Raw genomic sequence first — 19,172 nt, 5'->3', positions numbered from 1 at the left:
CTGGGTGGCAAAATGCAATGCTTGGATCATTTCTATTATTTCCGGGTATTCTTCATAAGGTGATATTTGATCGGGGAGTATAGCTGGGCTTCCATCTTAGGACACAGAACGTCGCAAACAGATCACGCTGTTGGATGCCCGACCAGCTTTGTGTTATTTCAATTACTAATGACTTGATGGATGGACAAGTGTGTGTTGTGACGTTCCATTTTAGTCTGCTTTTCAAACTATCATTGTGTATGCAAGCTGAGACCGTAGAAACACATGAAGGAGGTTTTCGAATTCCGAGACATGAGACAACTTAAAGCCTTGGGGGTTATCCAGTTAGATAACACAAGAAATTGTCTGCGCTTGCGCATTTCAGACTTCAACGTTTTCTTTTTTCATTACATCATCTAAAGATGGCCGTAACTGCAATGCTTGTAGACTCGGCGTCACATGGCTTGATGAACGCATTATTTGCAAGAGACTGGTTACCTTTGTACAGGTTTTACATTTTTTATTCTCTTCCGGACGGCAATGCCAAAGACCTTTCCCTCTCGACCCATTTAACTTAAAAGCTTTGCAACTCAAAAGTTTTTTTGTAACCTTCTCTACTACAAATTCCTGAACCAGTTTTCATTCACTTCCACCGCTTTCCACCGTTTGACATATTTGTTAGGTTGCGTGTCCAACCTATCGTTTCCCGTTCAACTCTTAATATATTTACTCGCACGTTGTAGAAAATGTGTTCTAATACACTAATCAATAATGTTGATGAATTTTCCTATATCATTTTCCATTAAAAGCAAGGAGTGTTTGAAACACGTCACTTGTATATGTCATGCTAGTAAGATGTATGATTCCACTAGGAAGAATAACCTGTTATTTCGGTATAAGAGCAACGATCTTCAAAATCAACATATCATTTTTAAATGGGAGATAACGTAAGCATGCCGACGGTCATTTTAATCATGGTGGGCGGCCAAGAAGTAAGGTCAATGCCTCACAGTTCGAAACGAACGCGTGTCAAGGAGGAGCAACTTCAGGTTTCGGGTTTTTTTGTTGTTGTTATTTTCCAATTTCCTTAACTGGTAATGCCGTAACGATGGCCACGTTAGATCCGCATTGGTTATCGATTGCTAACATCTCGAACCGGGAAAAAGTCACGCAGTGTCATTGTGAATGTTGAAATCAAATAACGCTGTTGTTCCATCAGTGGAGTCCACAAACGAAGACTGTGGACTAGCGGTGTCTTGTAAGATTATTTATTATCTGCATTGCGTATGTTAGGGTTAAAATTTGAATGCTGTAAGGGATAGTTGTTTCGCGTTTTTATTGATCTTGAAGCGCATCATATCGAGGTCATTTCCTGTTTGTATATTTTGAGGCAGGCACTTTATAAGCAAATTAGAACAACATTCGAATGTGCCTACGGATTGAATGTTAAATTATACATGGAGCTAGTGAGAAAATTTGGTAAATATGTGTATTATTTATATTAAGTCAAGCTAAAAAATCATGCCTTTTTTAGGGTATGAAATAAATACTACCACAAATCGTCTTCATACACGCAAATGTAGTCTATACACTGATTCATTAATGACGATTTTTAACCACGGGGTTGAGCTGATGTAACATAATTATTGGTTGGGTTCTATATGTCAATCAAGCTCAAGGATAAGCAGCTGTGTAGTAGGTGTACGATCGCCAGTTGCATTTCAACAAGCCATTGGCGGCCGTGCTAGTCACGATCAATTGCATCTGTCCGATTTCGGTTCTCGGTGTATCCGATACAGCACTGATTCTACCAGTGTTCTATAAAAGAAAATGGAAGAAGAAATTCTTTAACGGTAATATCATCGTTTCCTTCTACATCTCTTTATCGATAGGCGATAATAATTGTAAAGCATTAGTCGTTTCGTATTTAGAACGACTGTCAATTTTTTAAATGGGGACGGAGAACTTGTGAAGTAAACGTAAATCAAGTAAATAAAAAACCCTAGCATGTAGCGAACTTACTGTAAAGACGGCAACGGCATTCAAATCAGTACAGATCAACCTGATTCTGGTATTCATTGGTGATCTAGATGTGATGGCAATTGCAGCCGTTTGGCCTGCCGTTTGCAATTTGACTTCGAGAGTTCCATGATGGGCGTCGGTTGCTCGTTTACAAGGACCAAGCCCATCATCCGCAACAGCTGCAATCGTGCATTCTATTCGTTAAGCGAAACAAATAAAAGTTAGGTAAGTATATGGGACGTGTGTTCATTAAAAAAATTACACCGAGAAAATTAAAGGAAATTCTTCATTACCTGCCGGTGCTGGAATGATAGTGATGAGGGCTTGCCTGTTGAATCGCTTTTTCCACCACTTGAGTTTATCTTTATCGTCGATGCCGTCGTTAACCCTCCAAGCAGCATAACTGGGATGGCCTTGATGGTACAATATACAAGCGTCAATTCGACTTACAACAATTAGGGTAAAAGACATTTGATTGCTTTACCGAGCGACGGCGATGGGTATGACCAAGGCCAGCCGGGTGCTTCAACTTCCTGATTGCGGCTGAAGAAAGGCAATTGCGGCAATGAAACTGCAAACGGGTTAGCTCCATAGGCATAGCTATCTTGGTAGTACGGGCGTGCTGGATACGATTGAGGCACAAAGAAGATTTGCTTGCCTTCACGATCACCTGTTGCGACGGGTTGTTCCTCTTGGGCTATGATGCCCGTTAGGCAACAGGCCCATACAATCTAATGAAACGTACGTATTAGTTTATGGTATCAACGTAAAGAATTATTCGAGCTCATTACCAACAACAAAGAAACTGATACGGGACGCTTGAACGCCATTCTTGTGGAGGAGCAATATAAAAGCCTTGTTTCTCTCCAGTAGAAGTATCCTGCGCGAACGGTTCAAGTGGACTTGTGGCTGAGATGTGCCCGCTCCAGGTGTTTATATAGGTAACGCAGGTGGGTAGACACTTCCCGTAGACGTTCGGCTGGAACAGCGCGCTCAAACGTCTAAATCCGTATTAGGAGAATGTGAGTACGGCATTTTAGGGCATTTGATCAGACTAACATTCCGTTACTTGAACTGAAATCATTTGAAAAAAGGATGAAGGAAAACAAGAAAAGCAAAAAAAAAAAAACGCATCCATAACAATAAGAGGCAAATCATGCGTAAGGGGTGAGCTGCGGAACTGGTTTCGCTTTAGAACTGGTTCCTGAAATTGGTTGGTAGAGACCTATCCGTTGATTTAGTTTGGATTTGATCCAAAGAAAACATTCACGAGAAGCCAGTTCACCTCTTTTACATTCAAAATTTTCGTTTAATATTTAAGGTGCATCGAATGGCGCAAGTAGACTGGTTTCTTTCACGATAGTTCGACGGCCTCTCCCATTCTTGTTTGTTCATCAATGTATCACTTAAAGACCATGGATTTAATTTTAGGCAATCACCAAACCAGGAAAAAGAATGTCGTCTTTTTGTCGTGCCTTCCAATTTTCAGGTGTTCAATAAAAATGTTGATGAGCCAGCAGTCATTGACTGTTTATGGTGTTTCTAAATATGCTGCCAACAACTCCGCACAGTGCTTATAGAATTCCCTATTAGAGTAACCAGGAAGTGATTCTTATCGTTTGCCTTTTGCGCAGCTCACGCACAGATTGAGAACATACCGTAGCGTTCAAGTAGTATTGTCCTACGTGTTCGGTTGCATCCATTTTCATTAAAACCAACTGATAACGTCTCAAAACCACATCGCCCTCTTTTTAAGCGCTGTTACTTAGCAAAGAGCACTCAATCATTCTTGATGTTTCCAAGTATTTCGGCGAACCAAACAACAAATGTTAGGACCACTTGTTATGCAGGCGTGATGAAAGGTTGTTGACCGTATCATCAGTGGAATGTGCCCCTATGTAACAAACAAAGAAAAACAACTAGAAAAAAAGCAACAACGAAAATGATAGCACCAGTTTTGATATGGACGACAACTCGTCTTGCTAATGGCATTCGTACCACTCAAATTTTGTACAGTCTACAGTGCACCGGGTTGATCCAGGAAAAGGGCACAAGTGTCACGATTGGATTGCGCCTAAAAAACCAGTCGAGAAATCAAAGTGGGTAAACCAGTCTGCTTGCGTCTTTAGAGCGGCTGCGCGTTTGGAAACTGGACGACCTCGCATCAAGAGCTGGGCGGGGTGAAAACCGTAGCTAGCAACACGTTTGAATCGTTGATGTCGATGCCCTCTATTCATGCAAATTCCAACGCAGTTCCTGGTTGTATTGCATCCAAAATGAAGACATTAGGTAGAAAGCAGAACGCAGTGAAATGCTGGGATAACAGACAGACTGAACCCACAGGCATCCGCAATCGACAACACAGTTTGGGGAGATGACAGTTTAAATATTCTGAGATGTTACAAAATCTGGTTATTTTAGAGAAATTTGTTTTTTGTGTGTCATGGAGAACATTCTTGTTGCGCTGAACAGTTCGCTTCACTTGATGCATCCGCCTTTTTGTTTGATGTTCTAATTGAATTCATTTTGAATTTAAGGCAGGAGGCCTTTTGAGCAGTGGGACGGTATCACTAAAACTCACTGTTGAAATGTAGAGCTAAATGGAATGCGTGGAGTTATGTCGAATATTTGAAAACCGTACATTCTTTTTGCAGACTTTTGAATCGGTCTGCGCTAAAAAATGGTGAGACTTGTTTCTCAGCACAATTTATGATAAGGCGTCTGTGCCTCCTATAGTTATGCTTTGTTTTAATAGAATTTAGAAGAAAACAATCAACTCTGCTACGAAGGGCATGTTTGAAACCAGACTAGTTTATCACTGTAAAGAGTTCGTTCACCCTACACAGTTTGTGTTGCGTTTCATTCTTGTTATATTTGTTGGATATGAATTGATACTGTGGCATTTCAGTTTTTGCAAATATTTGTATTTATATATCAAACATCTAAAAATCAGACCTTGCTTGGGAATGAAATAAATACTACCAATAATCTTTCATTAATGACCAGTATAGTCATTATACACTGACTCATTAATGATGGTTAGCTGGAGCAAACAGGCTGGTCGGCTATTATAAGGTACCGAAATATGAACTTTAAGGATACATGGCTGTGTAGTGATGGTACGACACCCAAGTGCATTTCAACACGTCGTCGGGCGCCGCGCTGGTTACAACAAGTTGCATGTATCCAATTTCAGTTCTCGGGGTATCCTCCACCCCCGTGATTTTGCCGGATTGCTGTATGAGGTTCGACACAAGAAGGAAATTTTCGATTAAAAAGAAACTACACAAAATTAAATGCGCGTTGTCAATTAATTATGTTGAAAAACAGATTTGAAGTTTCATTTGCCTTTGTCTCTTCGTTTTATGAAATTTTTAAAAAAATACGGGGTGGACTTACCGTGTAGACCCCCATGTCGGCAGTAAGCTCAGTACAGATCAACTTGACACGGGTGTGTCTCTGAGAATCAGCTGTGATGCCGACGATAGCTGTTTGGCCACCATCAGTAAATTTCATATCAATAGCTCCCTGTTCCGCTTGCGATGCTTCTTTACAAGGGCCGAGACCATCGTCCCCAATGTTCGCGTTCAGACATTCTGCACGAAGCAAAAGTTCGAATATTAGCATTCGTAGTTTGTAAGTATAATGCAGAGATTTAAACTTCAAAGTACATTTTTCAAATTTGAAATGGCACAACATCTTAAAAAAAGAGCCTTTGACTATACCTAAGGCTGTTGGGAAGATGTTAATAGTTGCGTATCTGTGCGAATTCTTTTTCCACCATTTCCCTCTGTGGCCGTCATGACCTCCAGTCGCAACGTGTCTCCAGTCAGCAGCTGCTTCATCGCCTTTATACCGATATGCGTAAAAGAAATGTCGTATGTTGGTTAAAACCCATTCAATACGGCTGCACTCTGATCAATTTACCCAAAGCTAATGGATAACCGTAAGCGTAATCGGCATCCAGGCCAGCACCGTCGAATGGTTCCGCTGCAGGTGCAGCATAGGGTAAGGAGTAAGGATTTACATATTGACTGCTATCAGGGTAGTAAAATTGAGTGTTGGCTGGATAGTACTGAGGTACCACGTAAAGTTGTTTTGCTTGACGATTTTCTGCTTCCCCAACCGTCGGTTGTTCTTCGGCTTTGGCGGCTATGAAGCAAATGGCTGTTGCGATCTGTAATCGTACGTTTGCGTAATGATAGAAGACGAACGTTAATAAATGAGGAAGAAAGACGTTATTTGCTTAAACCTACCAGCAACGTGGATGTAAGCGCAGGACGTGCCATTGTTGATGAACGAAGACAAAAAGTTGCTTCTTGTTCGTAGTTGAAACCTGGACGAGCAACTCCAACAGAATGACGACTAAGTTGAACGCACGATATTTATATAGCATTCGGATTGGATCATCCCAATCTTTTGTGTTTTAAGAAGCGTAGTTCTTTTGACGCGCGCTTGTGTGTGTGTGTGTGTGTGTGTGTTCCAGGACGAGTTTTCTTCCCCACCTTTTTTTTTATCCTTCAGGACAAAAAAAAAAGATCCTCCAAATTTGGGCAAATTGCACGAATTTCTTGGCGGCTTGGCTGAAATGATGGTAACGACATTCCGTTACCTGAAAGCCGATTGAGGTTAGGTTAGTATGAACGGATAACTGAAAGCCCATGCCTTGTTAATTTTGTTCGTTTATAATGTAAAACTGGTTCTCGTTGAACTCGATGAAACACAGACAGCCATGGAGCCCATGATAGTTCGACGTCCTCCCGTGTCCTCGTGCATAACTATGCCATGATGCAAATTAACTAAAGCACTGCTCGCGACGGATAAATTCATCACGCACAAGCGTCCCCAAATCGAGTTTTGAGGTGTGGCAGATAAAATCCCACAACGAGGTTTTAAGCACAGCGGAAGCGTCAACCTTCCCCGTTTGGATATTGATTTGTGCTCTTTCGATATTTGCATTATGTTTATCAAACAACTTGCAGCAGAGGAGGGTACGGGTATAAAGATGCAGCTCGCCAGATGGCGATTTCGCCATCATTGATGATGGACGACCATCACGTTTTTTTTTCGATTACAAAATTATTTTACAAATACTATCAATCAAACTCTTAATTACAGGTCAGCCTGCAATGGGCTTCATTGAGGTCAACTTTGCATACATTACGAATGTACTCGGGTTATCATCTTCCGTATGTGGAACAGCGAGGAACAAGATTTACATATCTGTTGATGTATTCCCAAATCAGCAGTTAACTCATGCGTGGTATTTCTTTTTCGTGTAGTGATGTCTTTTTTTTACTGCCCTCACGGTGGAAACATGGAAATCAAGATGGCCGGTTATCATGAAACTTGTTTTAATAATCGGCTGCGAGCATATTAATTCAGTCCCGGACGAAACGAACACGAATCGATCTGAACCATATAAACTTAGACGAGAAAAACAAATTTTGTTCCTGAACTACTCGAATTTTGAAGAGCGTGCCGCTGATAAGTTTTCTGGAAATCAAGAAAAAAAAACTATATAAGAATACGACTATACGGTGAAGGACGTTGGCCACTTCTACGTTGGTGCTCAAAACTTTGTTAACGAACCCGTTTTCTGTCTCATTTGAAAGCTTCCAAAATGGAACGCTGGAGATTAAACGTGCCTGCTGCCACACGTCGGCTAGCCAGAACGTGATTCTAAAACCGTTACCGCTTTAACGGTATGAACGTTGGCTTGCTTACGATGCCCCTGACCTCGGTTTAGCTGATATGACATTTCAGCTATTCTGTACAACCATTCATTTGAAATGACGTAACGTGTGACTCTTGTACCAGTTTTCATTTCTAATTTTTGAATGCTGAAATCATAATAAAAATATGTAACCTAGAGAATGTAGCTACAAGAGAACTAAGAAACCTTTGGTATTTTATTTACATTGAACTGTTTCACTGTATTGAAATAAACAGCCTTGTATATTGTATTACATTTTGATATGCTGAACTGAACTTCATAGAGTCGAGAAGGGCGGCTTAATATCAGAAGATACTACCGTTAAGCTGATCGGAAGCTGAAAAGAAAAAAACATTTCACGCGTGTTGCGCACGGCACAAAGTAACGTTACGTCACATCTTTGCGCTTCCGGGAGCACAAAACAACTAAAGCCCGTGTTTTAAATTGATATTGGTTTCTTTTAACGCCATTAGATGGTATGATGTGAAACTTGCTTAGTTGACGGCTAACAGCTTCCTTGGGCTTCATTTTTAAGTGGATCGAGAATTACGTAACAAAGAGGTTGTGTAGTTAGTACGCCAGTACGCTACAGCGCAAGCGTGATACAACAATGTTGCTCGGTACATTTCACCAACGGCTGACTTGGCAGCAAAATGAATCACAGCATCAAAATCAGCATTATATTAACAGTATTAAGTGTAATTTTCTACCAATTGCATTGAGATATCGTTTTTCGCAGGCTTTCAGAAAAATGAGAAAGGCTCTTCCCACTTTTTCATTTACTGGTCAAAACTTCAAATGTTGAATAGAACACATAATTTCAATTCAAAACTGAATGGCATTCATGGAAATCAGGTTTATTTTTCGATTATCCTTTTGGTTTAAAAAAATTCAAAAACAAAGTTGGTCCGCTTACGGCACTTTGTTTTTTCTTATTTCAAAAACTACTGGTTTAACGAGAAAGCGTAAGACATCCGTAGTTGGACGCTCAATGCACCAGGCTATTTAAACATAATTTTGATCGTGTGTGTTTTGCTAGTAAAAGAAATCTAATACTCAACAAATCACCAACACTTTGGCTAAAACACACTTTAGCTAAGTAATAGGTGTCGTCGATAGAAAGGTACCAGAGGACTTAATCGGATGAAGGCGATGAAGGAGATGAACGGCTTAATCGATTGCGTCTATGAATCAACGAAAATTTCAAGGATAAACAGCTGAGCTGATACGAACATTATTCCATTCAATGAACCCATCTTATCTTTTAATTCGCCTATCGAGAAACAATAAGTCTAACATCTTTATTTCTTTTTTCTTTTTTTTTTCGTCACAATCAAATGAAGCAGTCATCACACTGAATTTTAATTCAATTTAGGCGGCCACAAGGGTGTACTCGAGTTCAATGCAGCCAAGAACGGCTTCGTCGGCTGTGCCGATGGCAGTAACGAATTCGGTGACGGTATTGTAATCACCCTGTGTTAAAAGGAAAAAAAATAAGTAAATCCTAATTGTGCGATGCAATGCTATAGAGACATCTAAACCCATTAACGTGACTATTTCGTGACAATTAAAGAACAACACAAATACAGAAAAATCTTACGTTAATTCCGCCATCGATGGCGAGCCATTGTTCATCGAAATTGACTACAGCGTTGGGCGAGTTGTAAGTTCCGGCCAAAATCGGGCACTGGCAAGGCAGCTCAGGTGGGAAGAGCGGGCACACCAAATTCGGGAAGGTCTCGATGGCGAAACATAGAGGAATTGTGCTATTGAAATGCAATGGAGTGGTGTCCGTTAGAGAATCACACGTCATTACAATAAACAATCGTTGTTTGCTCTTATAATAACTAATTTGCATACCAGGTTCCAGAAATGCCATCTAGACATGGGACTTGAAAGTTGTCAGCAATGCGTGTCGTGACTTTACGGATGTTCAAATCGTCCGGAGAATCGATGCTACTAGTGAACTAAAGAGAAAACATATCATATGGAAACACATTCAGTTGAAAATTACGTACATCTTCTTCTTATTATTCTACTTAAAAGAAATTGATTTTAAAAATAATTAACGTACGGAGAAGCTAGCGAGCATGGCACCGGGAACGGGCACTGGATCGGTGTTGATGGTTCCGGAGAAAGTGACAGCGGAGCCGGGAGCACCTTTGGTATCGCAAAATAAACATATATGAAAAATTCGAAATTATTCTGTTGAACATAGAAAATAATGAGAAAAAATCATACCACAGTCGCGGACGGAAGTGATGCGGATGTTCTTGGCCGAAACGACCGCAACAAGAAGAGCTGCAACAACCAAAAATTTCATTCTTGTTTAGAGGAGTTTACCTTGGCACAAATGAGATGTGTGGGTGATTTAAACGAAACATTTGCCTTGCTTTTATATCTGCAAAATATTTAGGGTTCGCTGTTGTGTTGATTACGATTGTAATGATTACTGAAACTGCTCATTTGTTATCGCAGCTGGCTAGCCAATAAGAGTAAAGCGAGATTAAAAAACATGACAAGTTCAAAATCCACTGGAATTTCCATGGCTTGGTTTTGGTACCTGAAACAAACAAAAGTTTGTTTTGGATCAATGGAAGAAGCGTGCAACACCACCTTCCATGATACAATCCTTCGTTTCCCTAGCGATAGGCATCAGGAAAAATAATCCCTAAGATAATGACGAACTTTGTCCTTATGTTTTGCCTGTTTTTATCGCACATCACGTTGCAAAACACGGTAGCATTCTATTATTATGATTATTATTTCAATTTTTCTTTGTGCTTTTTAAAGACTGGCGCCTTTGGCATGGACGTTGGCAACAGTTGCGTTCACGTTTTATAGGTGGCGATCGAATGTACATTTCTCCAAAAAACTCGCTTCGTGAAAACGGTCTCTCCTGCCGGCCAGTGGATGTGCATGACATTGCCAATACTTCCAATGATCTATGCAAATTGCGATAATCAATAATGAAACGGTACGGAGTTAAATTTCGCATTGCATTTTGCTATATCCAGCGGACAATCCGTAGCGGAGATTAATGTATTCTATCGACCGGCATCGCATTGAGATAGGGACGTGTGTGAACTATCAATGACTCGAACAGATGCAAATAAAATAAAGTTGGATCTTGAACAGCTGTTTTTATCAGAGTTCTAGATCGCTCTGTCTTTCACATTCAAAGTTCTTTTTTACACGAGGTGTTTACTCAGTTAATGAGTAAACTATCAGTATTGAAGCAGCAGTTCCCAATCTAGATGCTATAGTCTAATCGTATTATGTACCAAATAAAAACAGCTTTTAAACTACGTAAAGCGACATTACGAGTCATAGCAACAACTAGCCAAAAGCTTATCGCCCTCTGTTTTTCCTCCTAGATAGCCAAATTGCCAAGCGCATGAGACAAGAAAGATCCAAAGGTGCAATGATTCCTGTTTCCATGCCAGAAAATCGCTATTACGTAATGTTTCTCGAAGCATTAGATAAGCAAGCAAACGTTTTGTAAGAAACAATGACTCGATCCTTTGGCTTGGAAGTCACTGTGAGAGCCTCAAATTTAAACTGTAGCCTTTAACAGTACGAACGGTCTAACTTAACGGATGACGAAAACGTGTTAAATATATCGAAATCATCGGAATAACGTGGCTGTGAGACAGTAAAGGCAAAAGAAAGGCAAACGTTTTTTAAAGCGTAAAAACCACAAAATTGGCTCACATATAAAATCCCACTCTTAAAACTTTATTTTTTCATTGTTTTATCCGGTACGAATTTTCTAGACAGTAGTTAAACGAATGGGAAAAAGAAAAAAAAAAAGAATATGGAAACAGGTAGATGAAGGTTTTTCTGATGTACTTTTCTTTATAGGGGAGTGAGTATAGCTGCTGCTGCTGTGCGGTGCGTTTTCTATGCGTGCGTGATCCTCATTACGAAAGCAATGCAACTCGGCACGGAATCCGTCCCGGCCAAACGGTCGCATTTTACAGGCTACTTCCGACGCCAGACTATTATCATAAAAACGAACAAACAAAAAACCAAAGCAAAAGCAGAAAACAACAGACCCATCACACGCTGGTGAGGGGGGGGGGACTGCTCGAATCTGTTCAATTTCGTCTCGCTTGTTTACCGCTGTAGTTTTTGTTTTGCTTTTTTTTTTACGGTCAGACATACACACGTCCAATGATCGAATCCATCCGAAAATCTCATTTCCGCTTGGGACTTTTTGTTGGTTGTTTCCCTCTCTATTCCCCCCTCCTGACAGTCCCGCTTGGACGTTGTCCACTTTCCCTAGATGGATCTGATTGATCAGCACAAGTGCGGCAGGTAGTCATTCATCAAAAGCCGCCGTCTAGCGCAGAGCAGAGAAAAAGCGAACAAAAAAAAAAAAATAAAATAAAATAAGGGGACGGCCTGCCAATTAGAGAGTCTATACAACATTTCGTCGCCCAGCATTTTGAAACGATTCAACCTTGGTTTTTAAAAAATAAGAATAAAATAAATAAGACCAAAGCGAAAATATCCGAAGAAATGGCAGGGAGCGTGCAGTTATCAGGGCGCAATGACGTGACCGTGACACCACCCCTATTCCCCGTAAATATCTACAAAATCAACGACATTGGAACGAAATGCTTATTCAAATAAGAAAAATGGAAGACGATATACGAAGGGACGCATCTCACTAAGTTTGCGGCCGTAGATCAGCAGTGGAGGAACGATGTCTGTCAAAAGCCACTGGAGAATAGCGTGCGCAAATGGGAATAAAGAGACTGACAAATGCGAGTCTTGTGCAGACGTTACATGTTTAAACACATGCAGTGCTATAGATGAATACCAAGTATGACAGCAGTCGTAATCGTATACACAAAGTAGACTGCTGCCGCCCTTTTTTCTTATTTTTTTTTTTTTTCATCCGTCAATGCGGCACAAAACTGCGCTTTGCCTCTCTTCTAATGCAGCACTCCGTTATGGCATAGTGTCTTGTGTGCGTTGCGCAGACAGTGATTAGACACGACACTGATAGACATCGGCGAACGCGATCTGCTGCCACTCACGCGCAATATATCCATTTGTTGTTGTTGTTGTTGTTGTTCATTTCTTCTTTGTTGCCCCCATAGGTGTGTTAAGGTATAAATAAGAGGTCTCCTTTATTTATTTTTTTTTATTTTCAGAGAGTCATAATGTTAGTTTTCATAGACTGTAATATATCCAACGTTGAGGGAAAATTCAAATAGATTTTTATATGGGGGGGGGGGGGGAAAGTCATAGGTGTATTATATCCTCGAGGAAACAATAAGACGAAATAAATATTTTTTTTTTTTTTTACGCGAGGGTATATTACTCTACGGCAAGTAGTTTATGGAGAAGTTATCACTTTTGGCACCAACGTTCAATGGCTTTCCAAACACAGCCGTAATGGGGGAGAGAAATAGACTATCAAAAAAAACTATAGTTAGGTCTACATAAAGACTGGTCTCTGAATTATTATTTTTTTTTTTTTGTATATTCACGTTGTTTGGCCGGTAAATAGCAGTAAGTACCGTTGCGATACTTGGAAGTTTTATTCGACAATGCAAACATCGTTCTTGCCGAGATGACTATAGTCTCCAAAAAAGAAAGAGAGCTATCGAGTCTAGAAACCATAACGGTGAAATGGAATAAAGCAAACAAACATTTTTGGATCATTTGGAAGGCGAAGAAATAAAAAAAAATTTGAAAACGATGTACCGCTATAATCGCTTTAGCTCTATATCGTGCACACACATTCGCCTGGGCGATCGGCCACCTGCATCTCTCGCCATGGATAATAAAGACTGATGCTTGTTGTCATCATCATCATACCGGCATATCCAATGGAAAATGAGGCAAAACAGCAGCGGCCTCCCTTAAAAAACATCGATGATGATGATGATGCTCCGGCTTTTTTTTTCTTCCCCCCCCCCCTCCCCCCTACTGCACTACGTGTAATCATCGTTGATGCTGCCAGTCGATATACGAAAGTATACTTTGCCTATCGGCGAGCTTTTTCACGTCTACAGTGATGCGGTTGTTTTAAACAAAAATGGCTATCGACAATTCAACAAGCAACGTAAAAGATCTGGGCTTATATATATATATATATACGCCTGGCATTTCGTTGTTTTCTTCTCCAGTATCTAATGTCAGGAAAAAAAAAAAAGCCAACAGAACATACAGATTTAATTGTATGGTATCACGCAGTTTGGGGCGAGCAGTAGCTCGAGAATTCCTCGACACACCCAACAGGTAAAAAGAAAGAGAGAATACAGCTATCCAATCACATATTCAAATGCACTGGCATCTAATCTTTGGGCAGTACAGTTAAGAAAAAAAAGGAAAAACAAGGAGAAAAATGAAAGAACAATACAAGTCAAGAAAGAAAGGAATTTGATATACTAGCCTACGCCAAACTATTGTTGGGAGATGTCTATAATCAAGTTGATCGCAGCGCGCGAGCTAATTGCGCGCGCGCGTAAAAGAAGTAGCCGCATTTTTTTTTTTTGGAACGCGGAGTGATGTGGGTCTCAAAATGATTCCCATTTTGATTATACTTTAATGCCTTCAAACGGGGAAAAAAAATGTCTTCTAACTTTAGGGCCAGATAAAAAGGAATGAAACCCCGCACCCACCGCACAAGCTCTGAACGACGCAATCATTTTGAACAAGTGCTTTTTATTATTATGCTTTCCTGTGGCTTTTGGTGAATGTCTAAGAACACACGTATCCGCTGTACACGCATACGCATTACAGTCTAATAGAAATCGCCATATGCCTATACGCCGAATGCGGTGCGCACTGCCTATGGGTATCTAACGACTAGATTTATGATTTTCTTTTTCCCCTTCGCGGGTTATTGGCATATAACGGATTACATTCGTCACAATAAAAATTGAGAAAAAAAAAAAAAAACGATGGTTCATCACTTGATTAGTGTATGCACAAGGAACATTGGCTCTCGTTTTCTCCCTTCGTTGTAGGAAATGATATAAAAAGCGCTTACCATCTGTTGCGCGCTTTTACATGTCTTGTATACCAGTGTCGCTACTATACATCTACTACTTTTCATAACACACTGTCAGTGTCTGTGTGTCAACTCCGTCGTCTATAACCTTCTCCTTCTGCTTTTTTTTTTCGTTTCTTTTTCTTCATCATCGTCATCATCATCAACCAATTGCAGTTATTACACACGCGGCCATATAGCGCAGCGGCGGCGGCGGCATCACGCTCGACAGAGCACTCGATATGTAAATTGCCCGCAATTGAGCCACCATAATCACACGGTATGGAGCACTCATTCACACACGAAGAAGTACCGGGATCAAAAAAAAAAACAAAAAAAAAAGAAAACAAAAATAATTCTTTTTTTTTTTTTTCACTGAATGATGAAATGGAGTTTTATTTCTCTTTATTTTTCTTATACGGCTCTATTAGGCCGCTACTGAGGTCCCGCCGGCTCCCACCAACACCGCTATTAAACGCAGACACGTCACCACTATCTAACTCGGGTCCCGCAAAAAAGAAAAAGAAAAAATGCCTTGATGGTATACGATGTTTCTTTATAGACGCTATACAACAATATAAGATCTGTGTGGTTTTTATTTTTATTTTATTTTTTTTTTGTTTTCTGACTGATGGTCTTATATCCCTCCCACTTTTTTTTTTTTTTTTGTCTTTCCTTGATGCGCTTCGTAATAATTAACGATGAAGAGCCGTTCATTGCTCTCGTTTGCTCGGCTGCCTGTCTATATATAGCAATCACCGCGTGAACGTGTCTGTGTGAAACGCAATTGGTTTTTTGTATTGTTGTCATTATTTTTATTGTTCCATGCGTGTGGATGGCGATGGATGAGGAGAAATCGTCACTCAACTGGCAGTGGAAATCAAATAAAAACCGACAATCATCAAGCGGACCCGATACTCGGAAAGCCGCACTGGGAAAATCACTGCCGGACTCTCTCACAATTGATAACGTAAATCGGTGTGCGCATTACGTTATAGACTGGATGATTGATTCCCATTCGGCACGATGATGGGAGCCCACTGATAATTTAACAGAAATAAATGTAATAATTTGAAAGGAAAAAAAAATAAAGAAAAAAAAAAAATCTTAACTGAAAATTGAGACGCGCGTTATTGCGTTTACAATGCGCCGTACACGTACGGCCCGGTAATGGGTTTATTACATGGAATATAGTGTGCGCGAGAAGCGATGCGAATCCCCACACACATTTCGAAAAAACAGCTGTCACAACCGGCTGCTGATGGTCTTTTGCATCCCGTCTGGATTTTTTTCTTTTCTTTCATTTCAATCGTCGATTGTGCTTTTATACTTAATGCGCATTTTCAATCGCTGAGCTGTAGGGGGAATTATGTGATTACATGATTCGATTGGCAACGGTTTCGAATCGGATTCGTTCAACGATGAAGCGCACTGATAAAACGGGTGCATTTTCAAATAGCCTCCACAAAACTGTGTAGCGATGAAAGTAGCATAAAAACATTATCCCAGACATCGCACTAACAAACGTGATGGCTCTCTTTTCCGCTGTGAAATCAGGGCGCTTACATCAACTGATGTAGTTTAAGTACTCTTTTCTCTTTTCCGATATCGTACGGCCCGGCGATATAAGATAGACACGTGCTTCTTAACAGTGTTGAATAGCGTCCCCTTTCTAAAAGGAAGGGGAACCATTAGGTGCGCCGGCCGGATGGAACCGAGTGGGAGGGGGGAAGAATTATTAGATGGCATCAAAGTGGCCGTCGTCGATGTGTGCAGCTCTCAGTCAGACACTCAATAAAGCCATTGAGGAGCGCTCTTTTGTAATCGACAATATGTATAGATACACAACATAACACAGACACAGACACACACACACAAAAGAAAAGGACATACACAAACAGACATGTATAATCAATTGAATCCATCAGCAAGTAAGAACCCCCACAACAAAACTAAGGACTTAGAGTATAACAGAAAACAAAAATAAAATGGGACGAGTTGTTGTTTGCGGCTTGGAGATTAGTCGGAAAAAAACAGTTGGTTCTCGTTCAGGGCGTTCAAGTTTCTCCCGCTAAGGATCAAAACTCTCCTCCCCCCCCCAGGGATGGGGGGGCATCCCTTTAAGGCTTTGTGTTCGGGATCTTGCCGAGCCTGGCGGTTATGGTATAGTACACAGTCACGTCTTAATAGCCCCCCGTATATATTTATATTAGATTGAGTCGATGACAAAAGACTCCTCATAATATAACAGAAGAGCGAAACAATGACAACAACAAAAAAAAAAAAAAAAAAAAAAAAAAGGGCAGACGGTTGCTCCGGAGAAGAGCGTGGCAACGGTTTGCGGTCGATCAAGCTGTTGCCATCAGTTGATGCCATTATATGTATCCTTTGCTAGTACAGAGTCTCACACTCTTATCCTCTCTCACTCTATTCGTCTTCCTTAATTTTTTTGTTTTTTTTTTGTTTTTTTTTTGCTTGAAACTGGCTTCTTTGGTTACAGCTTATGGTTCTCTCTTTCGTCTCTTCCTTTTTATTTTCTTTGACGTTTTTACAGTCGAGGGAAATCGGAAACCTCATCATCAACGTCGTCATTAATGACATGGTCATATAGAGTCTTGTCTATTTTTCTCTCTACCCCCCCCCCCCCTCTCCCCGTCTGCCTTTGGCAGTCCATTTCCACCTTCAGCAACGCGAAGCAATTGATTGGGAAATGAAAAACCCGAAACACACGACTTCGGCGAGTTCGACGAACCGCCACTTTTGATATTCTTTTCTCATTATACACACACGTTCGCGGTTCGTTTTTTTTTTTCTTTAAAAATTTCCATAGTATTCTTCGTGTTTTAGTTTATCGATGTAGACGATAATTCATGGGAAAATAAACGAAATCGTTTCTCCATAAAAAGACGGTAACGTGCGCACCTGTCCAGTCGAAATGGGCGATAGTTTTTGAAACGACAAACTGCCCAAAGCCATTGGACAATTGAATCGAAAAGAATTCCCAAAATTGGATTGTTTTGCAGAAACTGTTGAAAAATTGAACGAATTAAAAAAAAAAAAAAAAAAAAAGCGTGCCCGTTTTAAATCAAATCAAATGGTCGCTACCGGGGGGTTCGAAATGAGAACATCATAATTGTCAGCTGCCTTTCCCCCTGAGAGGAAGTTGATGTTCTTGCATGGCTGCGTCTAGCAGCTGGAAACAAGGTTAAATTTTCACATGTCAAAAAAGCGGGCGACTGTAGCGGGCGTGATTGTTCCATCATCTCTCTTCCCCCCCCCCCCCTTCTCCACCTTATCGTCTAATGATAATAACAAGCGGCTATACGTGAATTGCATTGACTCTCTCCCCCCCCCTCCGTTATTTTTATATCGTATAGGTGACAGTACAGCGTCCGTCGTGCGGGACACAACTTCCGTTCCATTATCGTTAAAGTTTTTGCCTCTTTCTCTACAGTGGCCGTTTCTTTTCACTCAGCCAATTGAAAAGTGTCAAGCTAGTCAACGTGATGTTTGTAGCTTATATGCGGACGTAGTATACGACAATGTCTATGACGACTCGCCATAGATTTTTTTTTTTCCTTATGTGACATAACAAGCGGAAGACGATACGCATACAGTCAACTATACGTACATAGGGCAATGTTTTCCATTGTTGTTTTCGCTATATAAAGTTGGGTTTCTATTGTCAACGATCATGTCAAAAAAAAAAAGGAACGATTTTTTTTTCATTTCCTTCTTTTATGCTATCCGTTGAGGAATTATCGAATGTTACGCAATGATTGGCGCACGTCCAGAACTGGGTTTTCTTTACCTGAAGACAATCGTAGATGTCGGGTTGAACTAGAATTTAATAGCTATTGCGATTGTTGTATAGACAAGACGTAGGTAGTCCGAATAAAATAATCATGGCTGATATGCACTCGAGCTATTTATAATGTGAACTTTTGCTTTTGTTTCGCAATGACTGAGGCGCGTCACCTCGCGGTTATGTACCTGTACACACACCTGAACGTATCGCTTAAAGGCCCCATTGTTTTATCCCTTCAATATTCTCGAACGTTTCGGAATTTTTTTTTTTTTTTGTCTTAACATGCATCCATCGCCGATGGAGCCCTTCTGTCTTTCCCGTCTATAATTTTCTTCTGATTCGCATTGATTAGAGCCGCTCTACACGTGTGTCTATTTCTTATGTGTCTGTGTGTGTGTGTGTTAGGACGCATTTACTCTCCTCTCTCTCTCTCTCTATGTGGCCGCCCATCGGATCGCTGGCTTCCCTTTATTTTTCTTTTTTTTTCTTTTTTAAATAATGTATGCAGATTGTTATTTGATGGCCTTGTTTTGTTTTGTTTTTCGGCAGCCATAACACCAGCAGCCATCGTCCGACACACGTAAGCACACATATAACAATCACCGCGGCAGCCCCCATCATACTAGACGTGTTAC

At 40.6% G+C, this 19,172-nt stretch overlaps 3 protein-coding genes across 3 annotated transcripts; all 3 read right to left on the bottom strand.

The window, feature by feature from the left end:
- Positions 1 to 1,448: 1,448 nt before the first annotated feature.
- On the bottom strand, positions 1,449 to 2,906 carry LOC130700778 (uncharacterized). The gene is made up of 5 exons (XM_057522759.2): positions 2,793 to 2,906; positions 2,486 to 2,732; positions 2,295 to 2,414; positions 2,002 to 2,195; positions 1,449 to 1,797 (listed from the first exon to the last, which is right to left on the bottom strand). Exons 1-5 carry the CDS (start codon positions 2,829 to 2,831, stop codon positions 1,654 to 1,656), a joined length of 744 nt encoding a protein of 247 aa, XP_057378742.1. The 5' UTR covers positions 2,832 to 2,906; the 3' UTR covers positions 1,449 to 1,653.
- A 1,997-nt stretch (positions 2,907 to 4,903) lies between these two features.
- LOC130700777 (uncharacterized) lies at positions 4,904 to 6,410 on the bottom strand. Its single transcript, XM_057522758.2, has 5 exons — positions 6,258 to 6,410; positions 5,929 to 6,178; positions 5,727 to 5,849; positions 5,401 to 5,597; positions 4,904 to 5,237 (listed from the first exon to the last, which is right to left on the bottom strand). The coding sequence occupies exons 1-5, from the start codon at positions 6,288 to 6,290 to the stop codon at positions 5,094 to 5,096; spliced, it is 747 nt and encodes a 248-aa protein (XP_057378741.1). The 5' UTR covers positions 6,291 to 6,410; the 3' UTR covers positions 4,904 to 5,093.
- A 2,594-nt stretch (positions 6,411 to 9,004) lies between these two features.
- LOC130700787 (ganglioside GM2 activator-like) lies at positions 9,005 to 10,117 on the bottom strand. Its single transcript, XM_057522770.2, has 5 exons — positions 9,959 to 10,117; positions 9,792 to 9,877; positions 9,578 to 9,684; positions 9,318 to 9,483; positions 9,005 to 9,190 (listed from the first exon to the last, which is right to left on the bottom strand). Exons 1-5 carry the CDS (start codon positions 10,038 to 10,040, stop codon positions 9,089 to 9,091), a joined length of 543 nt encoding a protein of 180 aa, XP_057378753.1. The 5' UTR covers positions 10,041 to 10,117; the 3' UTR covers positions 9,005 to 9,088.
- Between the last annotated feature and the right edge of the window lie 9,055 nt (positions 10,118 to 19,172).

The sequence above is a fragment of the Daphnia carinata genome, chromosome 9, assembly GCF_022539665.2.
Source record: "Daphnia carinata strain CSIRO-1 chromosome 9, CSIRO_AGI_Dcar_HiC_V3, whole genome shotgun sequence".
NCBI lineage: Eukaryota > Metazoa > Arthropoda > Branchiopoda > Diplostraca > Daphniidae > Daphnia > Daphnia carinata.
The sequence above is the reverse complement of the archived record's forward strand: the minus strand, read 5'-3'. Positions and strand labels throughout refer to the sequence as shown.

What these genes read in the sequence shown, in the direction of transcription:
- LOC130700787 (XM_057522770.2), bottom strand. Translation starts at nt 10,040, where the DNA reads ATGAAATTTTTGGTTGTTGCAGCTCTTCTTGTTGCGGTCGTTTCGGCC. An exon ending in CCATGCTCGCTAGCTTCTCC is followed by an intron (nt 9,685 to 9,791) that starts GTACGTTAATTA and finishes TTTTCTCTTTAG; the next exon opens with TTCACTAGTAGCATCGATTC. An exon ending in CCATCGATGGCGGAATTAAC is followed by an intron (nt 9,191 to 9,317) that starts GTAAGATTTTTC and finishes CTTTTAACACAG; the next exon opens with GGTGATTACAATACCGTCAC.
- LOC130700778 (XM_057522759.2), bottom strand. Translation starts at nt 2,831, where the DNA reads ATGGCGTTCAAGCGTCCCGTATCAGTTTCTTTGTTGTTG. An exon ending in TATCAGTTTCTTTGTTGTTG is followed by an intron (nt 2,733 to 2,792) that starts GTAATGAGCTCG and finishes ACGTTTCATTAG; the next exon opens with ATTGTATGGGCCTGTTGCCT. An exon ending in ATACCCATCGCCGTCGCTCG is followed by an intron (nt 2,415 to 2,485) that starts GTAAAGCAATCA and finishes TGTACCATCAAG; the next exon opens with GCCATCCCAGTTATGCTGCT.
- LOC130700777 (XM_057522758.2), bottom strand. Translation starts at nt 6,290, where the DNA reads ATGGCACGTCCTGCGCTTACATCCACGTTGCTG. An exon ending in CGGTTATCCATTAGCTTTGG is followed by an intron (nt 5,850 to 5,928) that starts GTAAATTGATCA and finishes ATCGGTATAAAG; the next exon opens with GCGATGAAGCAGCTGCTGAC. An exon ending in CCGACATGGGGGTCTACACG is followed by an intron (nt 5,238 to 5,400) that starts GTAAGTCCACCC and finishes AACCTCATACAG; the next exon opens with CAATCCGGCAAAATCACGGG.